This window comes from Ascaphus truei, chromosome 6 (genome assembly GCF_040206685.1).
Source record: "Ascaphus truei isolate aAscTru1 chromosome 6, aAscTru1.hap1, whole genome shotgun sequence".
NCBI classification, from domain to species: domain Eukaryota; kingdom Metazoa; phylum Chordata; class Amphibia; order Anura; family Ascaphidae; genus Ascaphus; species Ascaphus truei.
Genome location: NC_134488.1, coordinates 30,718,212 through 30,737,806, shown reverse-complemented (window position 1 = coordinate 30,737,806; position 19,595 = coordinate 30,718,212). Strand labels below are relative to the sequence as shown.

The 19,595-nt window shown below is 49.1% G+C and overlaps 1 protein-coding gene across 1 annotated transcript in view; it reads right to left on the bottom strand.

The window, feature by feature from the left end:
• The window catches only part of PTPRU (protein tyrosine phosphatase receptor type U), a 104,424-nt gene extending 88,343 nt beyond the window's left edge, over window positions 1-16,081 (bottom strand). Inside the window, 1 exon segment of the mRNA XM_075606531.1 lies at window positions 15,832-16,081. Within this exon segment, the coding sequence (XP_075462646.1) occupies window positions 15,832-15,916 (85 nt within the window). The 5' untranslated portion in view covers window positions 15,917-16,081.
• Between the last annotated feature and the right edge of the window lie 3,514 nt (window positions 16,082-19,595).

Genomic DNA, 19,595 nt, shown 5'->3' with positions numbered 1-19,595 from the left:
TGCACACACACACTGTGCCTGTGTGATATGCAACAATGTTGCATTTCTTGCCTCTGGGCATGTAATCAGTGAGTTGCTACTGCAGCCTCTGAGATCCTTCTCAGAATGGGCTATTCTGCCCTCCCCCCTGTTTTGTTCACAGATAGTCTGTCCCAAGACTATTCCTTTTACCCACATTGCTCCTCACTTCCTTTTCCACCCTGCAGACAGTGAGTACAGCACGCGTCTCTGTTACTCTCCTCTGGCAAGGCCATCTCTTTCTACCTGCTTCTAACTACAAATCACTATTACACACCATTCACAAGAACCTGTATTCTGCTGCTTTTTCCAATAAAGTGAAGGAAATATTATAGGACTTGGAGTGATTTGGAAATGGGGCTGAGTTAATGCTATCGGGGGCCATTCACACATCAATCGTGACCCTGGCTTCAGAATAACTTTGTCGAGAATCCTTTGCAAGCAATGACTGCTTGAAGGGTGGAACGCATGGACATCACCAACGCTGGGTTTCCTCCTTTGTGATGCTTTGCCAGGCCTTTACTGCAGCTGTCTTCAGTTGTTGTTTGTTCGCGGGTCTTTCTGCCTTAAGTTTTGTCTTCAGCAAGTGAAATGCACGCTCGATCGGTTTGAGATCAGGTGATTGACTCGGCCATTGTAAAGTGAAGCGCCGTTCAATCAACTTCGCTGGATTTGGCTGAATCTGAGCAGACAATATATCCCTATACACTTCAGAATTCATCCGGCTGCTTCTGTCTTCTGTCACATCATCAATAAACGCTAGTGACCCAGTGCCATTGTAAGCCATGCATGCCCATGCCATCACACTGCCTCCACGGTATTTTACAGATGATGTGTTATGCTTCGGATCATGAGCCGTTCCAAGCCTTCTCCATACTTTTTTCTTCCCATAATTCTGGTACAGGTTGATCTTAGTTTCATCTGTCCAAAGAATGCTGTTCCAGAACTGGGCTGGCTTTTTTAGATATTGTTTGGCAAAGTCTAATCTGGCCTTTCTATTCTTGAGGCTTATGAATGGTTTGCACCTTGTGGTGAAACCTCCGTATTTGCTCTCGTGAAGTCTTCTCTTTATGGTAGACTTGGATAATGATATGCCTACCTCCTGGAGAGTGCTCTTCACTTGGCTGGATGTTATGAAGGGGATTTTCTTTACCATGGAAAGGATCCTACGATCATCCACCACTGTTGTCCTCCATGGACGTCCAAGCCTTTTTGTGTTGCAGAGCTCACCAGTGCGTTCTTTTTTTCTCAGATTGTACTAAACTGTTGATTTGGCCACTCCTAATGTTCCTGCTATCTCTCTGATGGATTTTTTTTTGCAGCCTAAGGATGCCCTGCTTCACTTACATTGAGAGCTCCTTTGACCGCATGTTGTGGGTTCACAGCAACAGCTTCCAAATGCGAATGCCAAACCTGGAATCAACTCCAGACCTTTTACCTGCTTTATTGATGATGAAATAACGAAGGAATAGCCCACACCTGTCCATGAAACAGCTTTTGAGTCAATTGTCCAATTACTTTTGGTCCCTTGAAAAAGAGGGGGCTACATATTATAGAGATGTAATTCCTAAACCCTTCCTCCAATTTGGATGTGAATACCCTCAAATTAAAGCGGATAGACTGCACTTTAAGCCCATATTCATTATTCAACTGTAACTTGAATTTATTTTGGTACACAGCCGAAATAACAAAACTTGTATCAGTGTCCAATTATTTCCGGACCTAACTGTATACACACACACACACACACACACGATGGGGAGAGGAAGAAGGGATGAGTGAGACAGCAGGAAGGATGGGAGTAGACAGTATCCTGCAACACACAAACACATGAGAGAGGAAGGAGGGATGAGTGAGACATTATCCTGCAGCACACACACCAGCACACACACACACACGGCAGGAGGAATGAGTGAGACAGTATCCTGCAGCACACACACACCAGCACACACACACAGCAGGAGGGATGAGTGAGACAGCATCCTGCAGCACACACACACACACCAGCACACACACGGCAGGAGGGATGAGTGAGACAGCATCCTGCAGCACACACTGTCTGACACTAATTGGGAATCACTAGCTCTTTCAATCAGTCTCTCCGTCTCAAACTTCTCTCTCTTGTTACATATCTCTCGTTTCAGTGCTGTTTCAGCCGGTGCTGTTTCAGCCGGTGCTGTTTCAGTCAGTGGTGTTTCAGTACGCCTCCCCTCTTTCCCTCTGTCTAACTTTACTTTAGTAATTTATTCTCTCTAATAATGTAACATTTCACTCTCATCTCTCTCCCTCCCCCCTCTCTCTCCCTCCCCCTCTCTCTTTCCCCCCTCTGTCTGCCCCCTCTCTCTCTCCCTCCCCCCTCTCTAACACTGACACCTACAGAGGTGAGACACCCCTCCCCCTCCAGGTAGTTAGCACACACAGCTCTGTTAACGCCCACTCCCTCCTACATCACCTCCCCCCACCCTTGTGAATTCCTCTCTACATTACCTCCTGCATTCCCTACTTCATCCCCTCCCCCCCTTCACTCCCTGCTACATCCCCTCCCCCCCCTGCACTCCCTACTACATCCCCCCCCTGCACTCCCTACTACATCCCCTCCCCCCCTGCACTCCCTGCACTACCTGCTACATCCCCTCCCCCCCTGCACTCCCTGCTACATCCCCTCCTCCCTCTACACTCCCTACCATATCCACTCCCCCCTGCACTCCCTCCTACATCACCTCCCCCCCTGCGCTCCCTCCTACATCACCTCCCCCCTGCACTCCCTACTACATCACCTCCCCCCCTGCACTCCCTGCTACATCACCTCCCCCCTGCACTCCCTGCTACATCACCTCCCCCCTGCACTCCCTGCTACATCACATCCCCCCTGCACTCCCTGCTACATCACCTCCCCCCTGCACTCCCTGCTACATCACCTCCCCCCTGCACTCCCTGCTACATCACCTCCCCACCTGCACTCCCTACTACATCACCTCCCCCCCTGCACTCCCTACTACATCACCTCCCCCTGTGCACTCCCTGCTATATGTATTGTATGTCTTTATTTATATAGCGCCATTAATGTACATAGCGCTTCACAGTATTAATACACGTGGTAATCAAATAAATAACAGATAATATAAATAACAGATCATGGGAATAAGCGCTTCAGACATAAAAGTAACATTTCGGAAGAGGAGTCCCTGCCCCGAGGAGCTTACAATCTAATAGGTAGGAAGAATGTACAGAGACAGTAGGAGGGAGTTCTGGTAAGTGCGTCTGCAGGGGGCCAAGCTTTATGTATTGTGTATATTATCAGCCACAGTGCTATTCCTATGCTTCTTTAAGCAGGTGTGTCTTAAGGTGGGTCTTAAAGGTGGATAGAGAGGGTGCTAGTCGGGTACTGAGGGGAAGGGCATTCCAGAGGTGTGGGGCAGTCAGTGAGAAAGGTTTAAGGCGTGAGAGGGCTTTAGATACAAAGGGGGTAGAGAGAAGACATCCTTGAGCAGAACGCAAGAGTCGGGATAGTGCATAGCGAGAAATTAGGGCTGAGATGTAAGGAGGGGCAGAAGAGTGTAAAGCTTTAAAAGTGAGGAGAAAAATGGAGTGTGAGATGCGGGATTTGATCGGAAGCCAGGAGAGGGATTTCAGGAGGGGAGATGCTGAGACAGATCTAGGAAAGAGTAGAGTGATTCTGGCAGCAGCGTTTAGGATAGATTGTAGGGGAGACAGGTGAGAGGCAGGAAGGCCGGACAGCAGGAGGTTACAGTAATCGAGACGGGAGAAAATGAGGGTCTGTGTCAGAGTTTTGGCATTTGGGCAACAGAGGAAAGGGTGTATCTTGGTAATATTGCGGAGGGAAAAGGGACAGGTTTTAGAAATGTTTTGAATGTGAGAGAGGAGTCGGGTGTGACCCCTAGGCAGCGTGCTTGGGCTACTGGGTGAATGATTGTAGTTCCAACAGTAATGTGGAAGGAGGTAGTAGGGCCAGGTTTGGGAGGAAGTATGAGGAGCTCTGTTTTAGCCATGTTGAGTTTAAGGCGGCGGAGGGCCATCCAGGATGATATAGCAGAGAGATAATCAGAAACTTTGGTTTGTACAGCAGGTGTAAGGTCAGGGGCAGAAAAGTATATTTGTGTGTCGTCAGCATAGAGGTGATAATTAAACCCAAAAGATGTTATTAGGTCACCTAGAGAGAGTGTGTACAGAGAAAAGAGAAGAGGTCCCAGGACAGAGCCCTGGGGTACCCCCACAGAGAGATCAATAGAGGAGGAGGAGGTGTTAGCAGAAGAGACACTGAAAGTACGATGGGAGAGGTAGGATGAGATCCAGGATAGAGTTTGTTAGGCCACGCTTATAGTTCTGGTGACGGCGACGTGACCGATGACGTCACCCGTCGCCACCAGCAAAAGTTGCAATTTGATTTTTAGCGACGTCACTGGCGACAAGGCCAGTGACGTCACTAAAGGGGGCGAGCCGCGCAATTTGATTGGTTTAGAGAGTCTCATGTGGCGACTGTCTCTAAAAAATCTAATTTACCCGGCTTCAAAATTTTTAGTCGCTCCGTCGCGCTTACTATAAGCGCACGCGACGGAGCCAATGGATTTGTTTCTGAGCGACGTCGCGTCACCGTTCGAAGGCAGTATAAGCGCAGCGTAACGAATACCAAGAGTATGGAGAATGTGAAGGAGAAGAGGGTGGTCCACGGTGTCAAATGCTGCAGAGAGGTCGAGTAATATGAGCAGAGTGTATCACCTCCCCCCCCCTGCAGTCCCTACTATATCACCTCCCCCCCCCTGCAGTCCCTACTATATCACCTCCCCCCTACACTCTCTGCTACATCACCTCCCCCCCTACACTCTTTGCTACATCACCTCCCCCCTGTGTACTCTCTGCTACATCACCTCCCCCCTGTGTACTCTCTGCTACATCACCTCCCCCCTGTGTACTCTGCTACATCACCTCCCCCCGTGTACTCTCTGCTACGTCACCTCCCCCGTGTACTCTCTGCTACGTCACCTCCCCCCGTGTACTCTCTGCTACATCACCTCCCCCCCTACACTCTTTGCTACATCACCTCCCCCCGTGTACTCTCTGCTGCGTCACCTCCCCCCGTGTACTCTCTGCTACATCACCTCCCCCGTACACTCTTTGCTACATCACCTCTCCGTACACTCTTTGCTACATCACCTCTCCGTACACTCTTTGCTACGTCACCTCCCCCCCCGTGCACTCCCTGCTACATCACCTCCCCCGTACACTCTCTGCTACATCACCTCCCCCGTACACTCTCTGCTACATCACCTCCCCCGTACACTCTCTGCTACATCACCTCCCCCGTACACTCTCTGCTACATCACCTCCCCCGTACACTCTCTGCTACATCACCTCCCCCGTGTACTCCCTGCTACATCACCTCCCCCCCGTGTACTCTCTGCTACATCACCCCCCCGTCTACTCCCCGCTACATCACCTCCCCCCCGTCCACTCCCCGCTACATCACCTCCCCCTGTGCAGTCCCCCCTACATCACCGCCCCCTACTTCACCTCTCCCCCATCCACTCCCCAATACATCACCTCCCCCCCATGCACTCCCCACTACATCACCTCCCCCTGTCCACCCCCCCTACATCACCTTCGCCCATGCACTCCCCACTACATCACCTCCCCCCGTCCACCCCCCCTACATCACCTTCCCCCATGCACTCCCCACTACATCACCTCCCCCCGTCCACTGCCCCCTACATCACCTCCCCCCTTCATCACCTCCCTCCGTCAACTCCCTGCTACCTCACCTCCCATCACCTCCCCCCGTCCACTACCCGCTACATCACCTCCCCCATGCACTCCCACTACATTACCTCCCCCCGTCCCCACTCCTCTCTACATCACCTCCCCCCGTCCACTCCCCACTACATCACCTCCCCCCCATCCACTCCCCACTACAACACCTCCCCCCTGCTCACACTGTAATACAGCACCACCTCCCGCGCACACTGTGACCTTCCCCCAATTCTACTACATACTATAGGGGAAATATATGGGATTCCAAATAGGGGCAAATAATGGATGTGGAAGTTCGGGGATTGTAACATTTCATAGTTAGGTTATTTAGCTTTCCTTGGAGGGGCCGCGAGAGGTGCAGTGCAGACACTGTCCCACCCGTCACACCGGGTGAGGTGGCCACGCTGTGTATAATAGGAGGATTTTATAGGCCCAATGTCTGTGGGATTAACTGTGTCCCTATTGTTCCGGAAGCGTCTCTCTGTCGCCTGGTCCACTGAACAATCAGCGGGTTTATTAAACACAGGCGGCGTTAACCCCTTCACTGTCCCCTATTATGAATCCCCCTGTAACCAAGCTATGGGGTTTGTGCTTTTGTGGGTTCAGGAGTTTGGAGCGCAAGGAGTTAAACTAGGCATTGCATGGGCACATGCTTTAAACCCCACTCCCCCCCCCCCCACCCCACAACGAGGGTCGCTAACGAGTTCGCATTCCCCGCCGGATTAATTGCCAGGTTGACTAGCAGACGTGGACCCTTACCTTGAAGTCTGCAGAGCATTGCGCCTTTATTCCCTACACTCAGATCTGCAGAGCGTCACTCCTTTATTCCCTATACGTAGACCTGGCTGTCCCTCTGCTAACACAGCACCCTGCGCTCCCCCAATGCTAACGCTGCTCCCTCCTTCTCTGCTAACACTGCACCCTGCACTCCCCTCTCTCTCTGCCAACACTGCACCCTGCACTCCCCTCTCTCTCTGCCAACACTGCACCCTGCACTCCCTCCTCTCTCTCTGCTAACACTGCACCCTGCACTCCCCTCTCTCTCTGCCAACACTGCACCCTGCACTCCCTCCTCTCTCTCTGCTAACACTGCACCCTGCACTCCCTCCTCTCTCTCTGCTAACACTGCACCCTGCACTCCCTCCTCTCTCTCTGCTAACATGGCACCCTGCACTCCCTCCTCTCTCTCTGCTAACATTGCACCCTGCACTCCCTCATCTCTCTCTGCTAACACTGCACCCTGCACTCCCTCCTCTCTCTCTGCTAAACACTGCACATTTCACCCCATCTCCCTCTGCTAACACTGCGCCCTGCGCTCCCCTCTTTCTGCTAACTCTTCACCCCCTCTTCCTCTGCTAACATTTCACCTCGTCTTCCTCAGTAACACTTCACCTCCTCTTCCTCTGCTAACACTGCACCCCCTCTTCCTCTGCTAACACTGCACCCCCTCTTCCTCTGCTAACTCTTCACCCCCTCTTCCTCTGCTAACACTGCACCCCCTCTTCCTCTGCTAACACTGCACCCCCTCTTCCTCTGCTAACACTTCACCCCCTCTTCCTCACCTAACACTGCACCCCCTCTTCCTCACCTAACACTTCACCCCCTCTTCCTATACTAACACTGCACCCCCTCTTCCTCAGTAACACTGCACCCCCTCTCCCTCTGCTAATACTTCACCCACTCTTCCTCTTCTAACACTGCACCCCCTCTTCCTCTGCTAACACTGCACCCCCTCTTCCTCACCTAACACTGCACCGCCTCTTCCTCTGCTAACACTGCACCCCCTCTTCCTCACCTAACACTGCACCCCCTCTTCCTCTGCTAACACTTCACCCCTCTTCCTCTGCTAACACTGCACCCCCTCTTCCTCTGCTAACACTGCACCCCCTCTTCCTCAGTAACACTGCACCCCCTCTTCCTCTGCTAACACTGCACCCCTCTTCCTCTGCTAACACTGCACACCCTCTTCCTCAGTAACACTGCACCCCCTCTTCCTCTGCTAATACTTCACCCACTTTTCCTCTGCTAACACTGCACCCCCTCTTCCTCACCTAACACTGCACCCCCTCTTCCTCTGCTCACTCTTCACCCCCTCTTCCTCACCTAACACTGCACCCCCTCTTCCTCACCTAACACTTCACCCCCTATTCCTCACCTAACACTGCACCCCCTCTTCCTCTGCTAACACTGCACCCCCTCTTCCTCTGCTCACTCTTCACCCCCTCTTCCTCACCTAACACTGCACGCCCTCTTCCTCACCTAACACTTCACCCCCTCTTCCTCACCTAACACTGCACCCCCTCTTCCTCTGCTAACACTTCACCCCCTCTTCCTCTGCTAACTCTTCACCCCCTCTTCCTCACCTAACACTGCACCCCCTCTTCCTCTGCTAACACTGCACCCCCTCTTCCTCTGCTAAGTCTTCACCCCCTCTTCCTCACCTAACACTGCACCCCCTCTTCCTCACCTAACACTGCACCCCCTCTTCCTCACCTAACACTGCACCCCCTCTTCCTCTGCTAACACTGCACCCCCTCTTCCTCTGCTAACACTGCACCCCCCCTTCCTCTGCTAACACTGCACCCCCTCTTCCTCTGCTAACACTGCACCCCCTCTTCCTCTGCTAACTCTTCACCCACTCTTCCTCTGCTAACACTGCACCCCCTCTTCCTCACCTAACACTGCACCCCCTCTTCCTCATCTAACACTGCACCCCCTCTTCCTCATCTAACACTGCACCCCCTCTTCCTCTGCTAACTCTTCAGCCCATCTTCCTCACCTAACACTGCACCCCCTCTTCCTCTGCTTACACTGCACCCCCTCTTCCTCAGTAACACTGCACCCCCTCTTCCTCTGCTAACACTGCACCCCCTCTTCCTCAGTAACACTGCACCCCCTCTTCCTCAGTAACACTGCACCCCCTCTTCCTCAGTAACACTGCACCCTTTGTTCCCCCTTCTCTATCCAACATCCTGCCCCAAAAGAGGGGTTTCCAGCATCCAGATTAGGATCTAAGAGTAATAGGTTCAGCAGCTATAATTACACAGGGGTAGAGTAATATTTGATGGTAATTCCTCTGGTGTACGGAAATGTACCCCCAAATAACTGCGTGATAAAGACCTTCACAGCGGGGTTTTACAGTCAGAGACATAACTTGTAGGATGAAGAGACTTGTTGTTAAAAGGGAATTTTGACTGCAGTCATGTGTGGGAAGTGCGAAATTCTCCTTAATCCATAGGCTGCCGTATTAACCCCGCCAGTAACAAAGCAGCCGGCGTCCCATTACACATCACTGTCAGTAGATCACTTTGATCCTACCTGAGGCTGACCCTTTAACCCATTACACGTCACTGTCATTAGATCACTTTGATCCTACCTGGGGCTGACCCGTTAACCCATTAAACACGTCACTTTAACCCAGGGGGGCTCAACTTCAGTCCTCAAGCCCCCCTCCCTCTCCCCAACAGGTCAGGTTTTCAGGAAATCTCAGCTTCAACACAGGTGGTTCAATCGGTCCCTGTTTCAGCAGAGGTGGCTCAATTGGTCCCTGCTTCAGCCCATGGGTGCCTCAGTCAGTTCCTGCTTCAGCACAGGTGACTCAATCAGTCCTTGCTTTAGCACAGGTGGCTCAATCGGTCTATGCTTCAGCACAGGTGGCTCAGTCGGTCTCTGATCCGCATAGGTGGCTCAATTGGTCCCCTGCTTCAGCCCATGGGTGCCTCAGTCAGTCCCTGCTTCAGCACAGGTGACTCAATCAGTCCTTGCTTTAGCACAGGTGGCTCAATTTGTCCCTGCTTCAGCACAGGTGATTCAATCGGTCCCTGCTTCAGCACGATTGAGCTTCCTGTGATGAAGCTGGGATATCTTGAAAACCTGACTTGTTGGGGGGGGAAGGGGGCTTGAGGACTGGAATTGATCCCCCCTGCTTTTAACCCACCAAACACGGCACTGTCCTCAGAACACATCCTAAGCTCTGCATTGTCCCTGTGTAGTGTTAACAAGTTCAGTGTGATCAGACGTGACCATCATCAAGGAAGCCGCGGAGGTGACACTAAGGCCTAGTTAGTATAAAAGGGACTTTGATTTGTTAGCAGGAAGGAGTTAGTCACCAGAATTAACGATGGTCTGGTATTATAGTCTAGAACCCCTTCACTGCCGTTGGACCAGAACACACATATATACTGTACACACACACACACATATATATATATATATATATATATATATATATAGATCACTATATTGCTATATGCAATACGGTGGAGGTTTCTTGTTGCCTTTTTCACCCACCATAACTTAAAACGTATATATATATGGTATGTATATATATATATATATATATATATATATATATGCAGTTGTAGTAGAGACAGTGAGACGATCCTTCTCGAAAATCTTCTACGCAGAGCTACACAACAGCTGAGTGCGACTGAGGGGCGTGTGTGTTGTACCACTCGGCAACTGCCAGACCCAGTATATGAGTGTATATATATATATATATATATATTCTCTGGCAGGGAAGGGGTTACACACTGTGACGCTCTGCAGGGCTCTCTGGCAGGGAAAGGGTTTACACTGCGATGCTCTGCAGGACTCTAACTGGCAGGGAAGGGGTTTACACTGCGATGCTCTGCAGGACTCTAGCTGGCAGGGAAGGGGTTTACACTGCGATGCTCTGCAGAGCTCTAGCTGACAGGGAAGGGGATTACACTGCAACGCTCTACAGGGCTCTGGCAGGGAATGGGTTACTCTGACACTTCAGAGCTCGGAAAGGGATTACACTGTGATGCTCTGGTAGGGAAGGGGTTACTCGGCGACACTTCTGGACTCTGGCAGGGAAGGGGTTACACTGCAACGCAGTGGCAGGGAAGGGGTTACTCAGCGACACTTCAGGGCTCTGGCAGGGAAGGGGTTAGCAATGGCACTTTTAACCATTATATAAGAAGATCATCTATATTTACATATATACAAAGCTCCCTGTACACAGACAACATGCAGTGTCATTAATAATCACATTAAGAAGCAAAAGGGATCACATTTTCTAAACCAGTCCATATATATATATATATATATATATATATATATCTCCGAGGGAGGCACACCGAAATCCTAGTAATTATACAGCAGCAGCAGCAGCCGGGGGTTCTCTGCAGCAGACAGATATTACCCTGACACATCTAAATCCGAGAGGCAGGAAGCACCAGGCACACGACATTAGTCATTTATGTGCTGTTTATTGGACATTACGGCTCCCAACGGAGCTTTTATCAAAAATGACAAAAGAAAACAAAAGAGCCCCCCCCTGCATCCCCCTAAATAACCTTGCTTCAAGACGTTTGTGGTAGATGGCTGTAAGTGTCATTGTACTTTTTCGTTAATAGTTTTTTAAATGGTACAGTAAGTACAAGTACAGGCAGTTCAGCGGAACCCGTTCTGGAAGTGGCGCTGGATAGTGACACCGCTGCAAAGTGAGTCCCCGTGTTAATCAGCGGCGGTGAGCGTTGGATAGCGCATTCCGGCGTCGGATAACATACACAAAAAGGAAGCGCAAAAAAAGGTAAAACCATCAGTCAAAATTGAAAAACTTTATAAATTGACTCAATTGAGTCAATTTATAAAGTTTTTCAATTTTGACTGCTGGTTTTTCCTTTTTTTGCGCTTCCTTTTTGTGTATGTGTTCCGGTTTCACCCGCGGATCACGGGAGAGTGGGAGCAGCAGAGGGGTGCCATCGTTTTCTGGATACAGAGGGATCTGTTGGGACTGCGCATACTTTTTCTTTTTGTAGGCGTTGGATAACGCATTCTGGCATCGGAAAACGGCCCTTAGGGTGGCATTGTAAAGCGTTGGATATGCCATTTGTTGTAAAGTGAAACGTTGGATAACGAGGACTACCTGTACACAAGGTAACACATATATCAAAAGGAGGCATCTAAATAGAATGGCATGGATATTGGGTGGGATATAACAGTCTGCTGAGACCCAAACCCCAAAGGAATCTAAACCGGGAGCGGCCATCTCCAGTCCTCAAGGGACAACAAACAGGTCGACTTTTTAGGCTATCCCTGCTTCAGCACAGGTGGCTCAATCAGCGGCTTCGACTGAGCCACTGAATGAGCCACCTCTGCTGAAGCAGGGATATCCATAAAAATGGACCTGTTGGTGGCCCTTGTAGACTGGAGTTGTCCACTCCTGCTGTAAACTATCGAATGGAGTTACAATGGCATTCAATCAGGCAATAATATCGTGTTGCGAAGACACCACCAATTAATGTAGCAGATAACTCGTGCTTCCCATCATCATCACAAACCACATCTTGTTTCTAACAGAATCCACAGATGGGGAAGCCCCCCCCCCCCCCCACCTCTTAGCAATTTGACATATTGTAGCCTCATGAATATTTTTGATCAACTCCATAATATGTCTACAAACCCCCCTCAGTAACAGAGAAGAAAATGCCAAGGGTCCCATAGTAATATTGTGTTCGTGAATTCTTCAATCGGGACGGCGACCCTTTCCCAAAATCTCCCAATCTTAAGGCAGGGCCACCATATAAGTGTCAAAGAGACAATCTGATCACACTTTCTCCGTCAGTGCAGAAACATTACGGTATATTCCATTGGGTTTGGATGGGACCAAATACCATCTATAGAAGACTTTCGTATGCATCAATAAGGACACATATGGAACATTTGGTGGTTCCAATCTCTCTCCGACTGGCTCTCGTGATACTCTAATTAATAACTCTGCATTATCAACGGAAAGTAATTAATAGAGATGGATTATAAGACCCTTGTTGGCTTGGTCATTGAGTCAATGGACCTCTACATCGAGTGTTCACGACAGCCCAGGTAGATCCAAGGAACTGATACAGGGGAGATTATTTGGAGATACTGAAACAAAGGCACGAGGAGCGAGAGAAGTTGGACGGGGGGTATCTTGATGTGGTAGATTCCTGTGATGTTTTGGGACCATTCAGAAAATGTTGTTGGGGTACACACCCTTGGGTGGGGGAGGGAGATTCGATCATTCCCCAGGGAAGTCCTAGGCGATGGGAAGAGAGCGAGCCCAAGTACCCTGTTACACTGGTCCCAAATAAAACATGACAAAGATCATTGGGAAGGAGTTGATTGCAGGCGATCAGGAAAATTGGACGCAGCCCTTTAGCCGTGACCGTTTCACCGCCAGGACACTTGGTCACCAGAACAGTTCACAGCCGCATGTAATGTATCCCCTAACCCCTTACCTTAAAAACACCTTAACACCTTAGTCCAGAAACCCTAACCCCTTTCCCTAAAAACCCTAACCTTAAAAACACCTTACTCCAGAAACCCTAACCCCTTACCCTAAACACCTTAACTACTTACCCTAAAACCCCTAATCGTAACCCCTTACCCTAAACACCTTAACCCCTTACCCTAACCCCTCACCATAAAAACCTTAATCAAAAAATCCTAATCCCTACCCCAACTCAGGGCCAAACGTCTCTCGGGTATGAAACAGGCGAAGCTAATAATAGTTCCATTCCGGGTTGCAGAAGTTCTATATGGCTTTTGAAACCGAGCTAAATGAGACATTTCCATACAATCCGCCTGTATTTCAGAGCCCGGTGTAGTATGTCAGGAGACACCTCGGCTCAGATGTTCTACTACATGATATTTCTTTAGGACATACCAAGGCCTCCTGTATGAGTTTATCCTGAGCCTCCTCTCTCCCCTAATAAACCTCGTGACGGCACTCTGAAAGGATCACAGCCCTTTATCAGGGACCCCGTCAGGGCGGGTTTGGAACAGGTGGCGTATGCCAGGAATGCTCCGTTTACCCCCAACAAGGAATCTGATACGCAGCCAGTCCTCCGAATCTCTCCTCACACCGAAATAGCAGTTGGAAAACGAGCTGAATACAGATACAATTAGTTGTAGGTTTTAGTGATATTTAAACCTATATATCTTATTCCTTCGGGAGCCGTAAGGTTGAATAAACACAATATAAATCACAAATATTGTGCCTGCTGAATCACTGATATATATATATATAATTCCTCCTATTGTTGCCTATAACTCCTCCTATCTCTCCATATAACCTCTCCCTATAACTCCTCCTATCTCTCCATATAACTCCTCCTATCTCTCCATATAACCTCTCCATATAACTCCTCCTATCTCTCCATATAACCTCTCCCTATAACTCCTCCTATCTCTCCATATAACCTCTCCCTATAACTCCTCCTATCTCTCCATATAACCTCTCCCTATAACTCCTCCTATCTCTCCATATAATCGCTCCCTATAACTCCTCCTATTTCTCCATATAACCTCTCCCTATAACTCCTCCTAACTCTCCATATAACCGCTCCCTATAACTCCCCCTATCTCTCCATATAACCTCTCCCTATAACTCCTCCTATCTCTCCATATAACCTCTTCCTATAACTCCTCCTATCTCTCCATATAATCGCTCCCTATAACTCCTCCTATCTCTCCCTATAACTCCTCCTATCTCTCCATATAACTCCTCCTATCTCTCCATATAACCTCTCCCTATAACTCCTATCTCTCCATATAACCTCTCCCTATAACTCCTCCTATCTCTCCATATAACTCCTCCTATCTCTCCATATAACCTCTCCCTATAACTCCTATCTCTCCATATAACCTCTCCCTATAACTCCTCCTATCTCTCCATATAATCGCTCCCTATAACTCCTCCTATCTCTCCATATAACCTCTCCCTATAACTCCTCCTATCTCTCCATATAACCTCTCCCTATAACTCCTCCTATCTCTCCATATAACCTCTCCCTATAACTCCTCCTATCTCTCCATATAACCTCTCCCTATAACTCCTCCTATCTCTCCATATAACCTCTCCCTATAACTCCTCCTATCTCTCCATATAACCGCTCCATACAATCGCACCCAATAACAGGCAAATAGGATGACATCTTATTGTTTTTTCCTAGTTAATTGCTAATCCCATGTAGAAGACCTTGCACACACCACGTAAACGAATAAAATAGCACGTTTATGGATATATAGGTTTTATAGGTACATATACACTATATAATCCCCCCTTCCACTGTCCCCCCCCCCCCCTTTTTTTTTTTTTTTAAAGATAGGGATATGATCATAGAGAGGCATATTAGCCCTAAACAACAAAGAGAGGGGTAGGGAAATAAAGGTGGAGAGGGGAGACAAATTGAGACAAGGATGGGGAGAGAGAGAGAGAGAGAGAGAGAGAGAGAGAGAGAGAGAGAGAGAGAGAGAGAGAGAGAGAGAGAGAGAGAGAGAGAGAGAGAGAGAGAGAGAGAGAGAGAGAGAGAGAGAGAGAGAGAGGAGGAGAGAGAAGAGAGAGAGAAAGAGAGAGAGAGAGTGTGAGAGAGAGAGAGAGAGAGAGAGAGAGAGAGAGAGAGAGAGAGAGAGAGAGAGAGAGAGAGAGACAGAGAGAGAGAGGAGAGAGAGAGAGAGAGAGAAGGGAACACAAAAGTGAAGAGGGGGAAAGAAAATGATTTGGATGAGAGGGAAAGAAAATGATTTGGATGAGAGGGAAAGGTGGGAGAGAGAGGGGAGAGAGAGGGGAGAGAAAAGACCAAGAGAAGAAATAGAGGAGAGGGGGGAAGGTAAAATTGGATAGCGGTGAAGAAAGGGGAGAAAAGAGTGAGGGAAAAGTGGAACTGAAGAAAGAGGGTGAAAGGAAGGGAAGGAGAGAGAAAGGAGGGAGGGGGAGGGAGAGCTGAGTAAATAAATAACAGAAAACGGGGAAGAACGGAGGACAAGAGAGAGGGGCAGGAGGAGAGGGGGAGTAGTGGAGAGAAGGGCAGAAAGAGGGGGATAGAGGGAGAGTAGGAGAGAAGAAGAAGAGGAGGAGGAGGAGAGAGGAAGAGGAGGAGGAGGGGAGCAGAGGAGGCAGAAAGTAGGAGTGGGGCAGAAAGTGAAAGAAAGAGGAGAGAGGAGGAAGAGATCAAGTGGGAAACAAGTTAGCAGGGAAAGGGGGAAGGAGAGAAGGGAGGAGTGTGAGAGAGAAGCAGGGCAAACAAAAGCAGCACTGACCTGTGGGAGCCTCAGACTCCAGCGAGGAGCAGAGAGGGGTAAATAGCAGCAGCACTGCCAGCTGGAGGGGCATCCTGCCCCCCATCTGCCCCTGGGTCCCCCTCTACTTCCTACTTTCCAGGGGTTAGGACTGGCTGATCCTGGGTCTGACCAGGAAAGTTGCGGAGAGCAGCCATGAGTAGCAGAGTGTGTGAGTGTGTGTGTATGTGTATGTGTGTGTGTGTGTGTGTCACTGTGCAATGTACCAGCGAGGCTGACGTCATGGTGTAGCAGTGAAGGCAAACAGTACTGCCTCCTGCTGGACACAAGTGGCCAGCACAGGGGTGACCAGCCAGTCCTAAGTGATGGAGCCAGGCTGACACCAGCTGTTCACACTGCAAAGCACACTCTGCTTTCCAGGCTCATTCTGTCTCTTTGTGTCCAACTAAATCTATTTACTATTCCCTGTCTATATAGTATCACCCCTTTTTCTCTTTTCTCTTTCACCGTGTATTTCTCTACCTCTATCTCCCATGGACTTTGAATGCAAGTCGAAGCTGGATCGGGTGCGCTACGGCTAACCCTTACCGGCACCTGAATCTTCCCCAATAATCTGGGTATCAATTTATAGTTATATATCTATCTCTATAATATGTGCATCTATGTATCTATTATTTTTCCAACAGGGGTTTCCTAGGAAGCCTGGCGTTCCCCGGATATTCCTAGAGGGTTCCCTGCAATTTTAAGGTCATTTGAAAATTTGACCAAATACAGAAGAATTTACAAGGCATCAGATCTCAGACGCGCTATTAGAGAGGGTTGGGGTTCCTTACAATGCATCTGATCTCAGACGCGCTATTAGAGAGGGTTGGGGTTCCTTACAATGCATCTGATCTCAGACGCGCTATTAGAGAGGGTTGGGGTTCCTTACAATGCATCTGATCTCAGAAGCGCTATTAGAGAGGGCTGGGGTTCCTTATAATGCATCTGATCTCAGACGTGCTATTAGAGAGGTTTGGGGTTCCTTATAATGCATCTGATCTCAGACACACTATTAGAGAGGGTTGGGGTTCCTTACAATGCGTCTGATCTCCGACGCGCTATTAGAGAGGGTTGCGGTTCCTTACAATGCATCTGATCTCAGACGCGCTATTAGAGAGAGTTGGGGTTCCTTACAATGCATCTGATCTCAGACGCGCTATTAGAGAGGGTTGGGGTTCCTTACAATGCATCTGATCTCAGAAGCGCTATTAGAGAGGGCTGGGGTTCCTTATAATGCATCTGATCTCAGACGTGCTATTAGAGAGGTTTGGGGTTCCTTATAATGCATCTGATCTCAGACACACTATTAGAGAGGGTTGGGGTTCCTTACAATGCGTCTGATCTCCGACGCGCTATTAGAGAGGGTTGCGGTTCCTTACAATGCATCTGATCTCAGACGCGCTATTAGAGAGAGTTGGGGTTCCTTACAATGCATCTGATCTCAGACGCGCTATTAGAGAGGGTTGGGGTTCCTTACAATACATCTGATCTCAGACGCGCTATTAGAGAGGGATGGGGTTCCTTATAATGCATCTGATCTCAGACGCGCTATTAGAGAGAGTTGGGGTTCCTTACAATGCATCTGATCTCAGACGCGCTATTAGAGAGGGTTGGGGTTCCTTACAATGCATCTGATCTCAGACGCGCTATTAGAGAGGGATGGGGTTCCTTACAATGCATCTGATCTCAGACGCGCTATTAGAGAGGATTGGGGTTCCTTACAATGCATCTGATCTCAGACACGCTATTAGAGAGAGTTGGGGTTCCTTACAATGCATCTGATCTCAGACGCGCTATTAGAGAGGGTTGGGGTTCCTTACAATGCATCTGATCTAAGACGCGCTATTAGAGAGGGTTGGGGTTCCTTACAATGCATCTAATCTCAGACGCGCTATTAGAGAGGGTTGGGGTTCCTTACAATGCATCTGATCTCAGACGCGCTATTAGAGAGGGTTGGGGTTCCTTACAATGCATCTGATCTAAGACGCGCTATTAGAGAGGGTTGGGGTTCCTTACAATGCATCTAATCTCAGACGCGCTATTAGAGAGGGTTGGGGTTCCTTACAATGCATCTGATCTCAGAAGCGCTATTAGAGAGGGCTGGGGTTCCTTACAATGCATCTGATCTCAGACACGCTATTAGAGAGAGTTGGGGTTCCTTACAATGCATCTGATCTCAGACGCGCTATTAGAGAGGGTTGGGGTTCCTTACAATGCATCTGATCTAAGACGCGCTATTAGAGAGGGTTGGGGTTCCTTACAGTGCATCTGATCTCAGACGCGCTATTAGAGAGGGATGGGGTTCCTTACAATGCATCTGATCTCAGACGCGCTGTTAGAGAGGGTTGCGGTTCCTTACAATGCATCTGATCTGATCTCAGACGCGCTATTAGAGAGAGTTGGGGTTCCTTACAATGCATCTGATCTCAGACGCGCTATTAGAGAGGGTTGGGGTTCCTTACAATGCATCTGATCTCAGACGCGCTATTAGAGAGGGATGGGGTTCCTTACAATGCATCTGATCTCAGACGCGCTATTAGAGAGGATTGGGGTTCCTTACAATGCATCTGATCTCAGACACGCTATTAGAGAGAGTTGGGGTTCCTTACAATGCATCTGATCTCAGACACGCTATTAGAGAGAGTTGGGGTTCCTTACAATGCATCTGATCTCAGACACGCTATTAGAGAGGGTTGGGGTTCCTTACAATGTATCTGATCTCAGACACGCTATTAGAGAGGGTTGGGGTACCTTACAATGCATCTGATCTCAGACGCGCTATTAGAGAGGGTTGGGGTTCCTTACAAATCATCTGATCACAGACGCGCTATTAGACACGGTTGGGGTTCCTTACAATGCATCTGATCTCAGACGCACTGTTAGAGAGGGTTGGGTTTCCTTACAATGCATCTGATCTCAGACGCGCTATTAGAGAGGGTTGGGGTTCCTTACAATGCATCTGATCTCAGACGCGCTATTAGAGAGGATTGGGGTTCCTTACAATGCATCTGATCTCAGACGCACTGTTAGAGAGGGTTGGGTTTCCTTACAATGCATCTGATCTCAGACGCGCTATTAGAGAGGGTTGGGGTTCCTTACAATGCATCTGATCTCAGACGCGCTATTAGAGAGGGTTGGGGATCCTTACAATGCATCTGATCTCAGACGCGCTATTAGAGAGGGTTGGGGTTCCTTACAATGCATCTGATCTCAGACGCACTATTAGAGAGGGTTGGGGTTCCTTACAATGCATCTGATCTCAGACTTGGTATTAGAAAAGGTTGGGGTTCCTTATGTAAATGTGTTTCCCACACCCTCTGGGAGATCCCCCTGTTACCAGGTGTGTGGTGCATGCCACCTGTTGGCTCACAGAATGCTGAGTTGTCTGCCGATGGTTGTGGAGACTGCAGGACAGGCTTCTGGGGTATATACCCAACATTTACTCCATGGTACACAGCGCCTCCATCTGCTGTAGGCTCCAGATATATGGAGGTAATCTCCCACAGTAGAACGGTTTCCTCTCCCCCCAGAAAGATTACACACCAGGCGGGAGGTATAGATAACTTGCACCAGCTTTATTCTTCTGCAACCACAACAGTATCCAGGCAGCCCTGCCCAATACAGTCACTGATCTGTCTCCAGACTTGGGATGGTCCCTGGACCTTCACTACGGGTCAAGGGCCCCCACAGCAGTCCCTGCTCTTCCTGAGCCCTCTAGCAGGACCAGGGGAAAAGGTAATCAC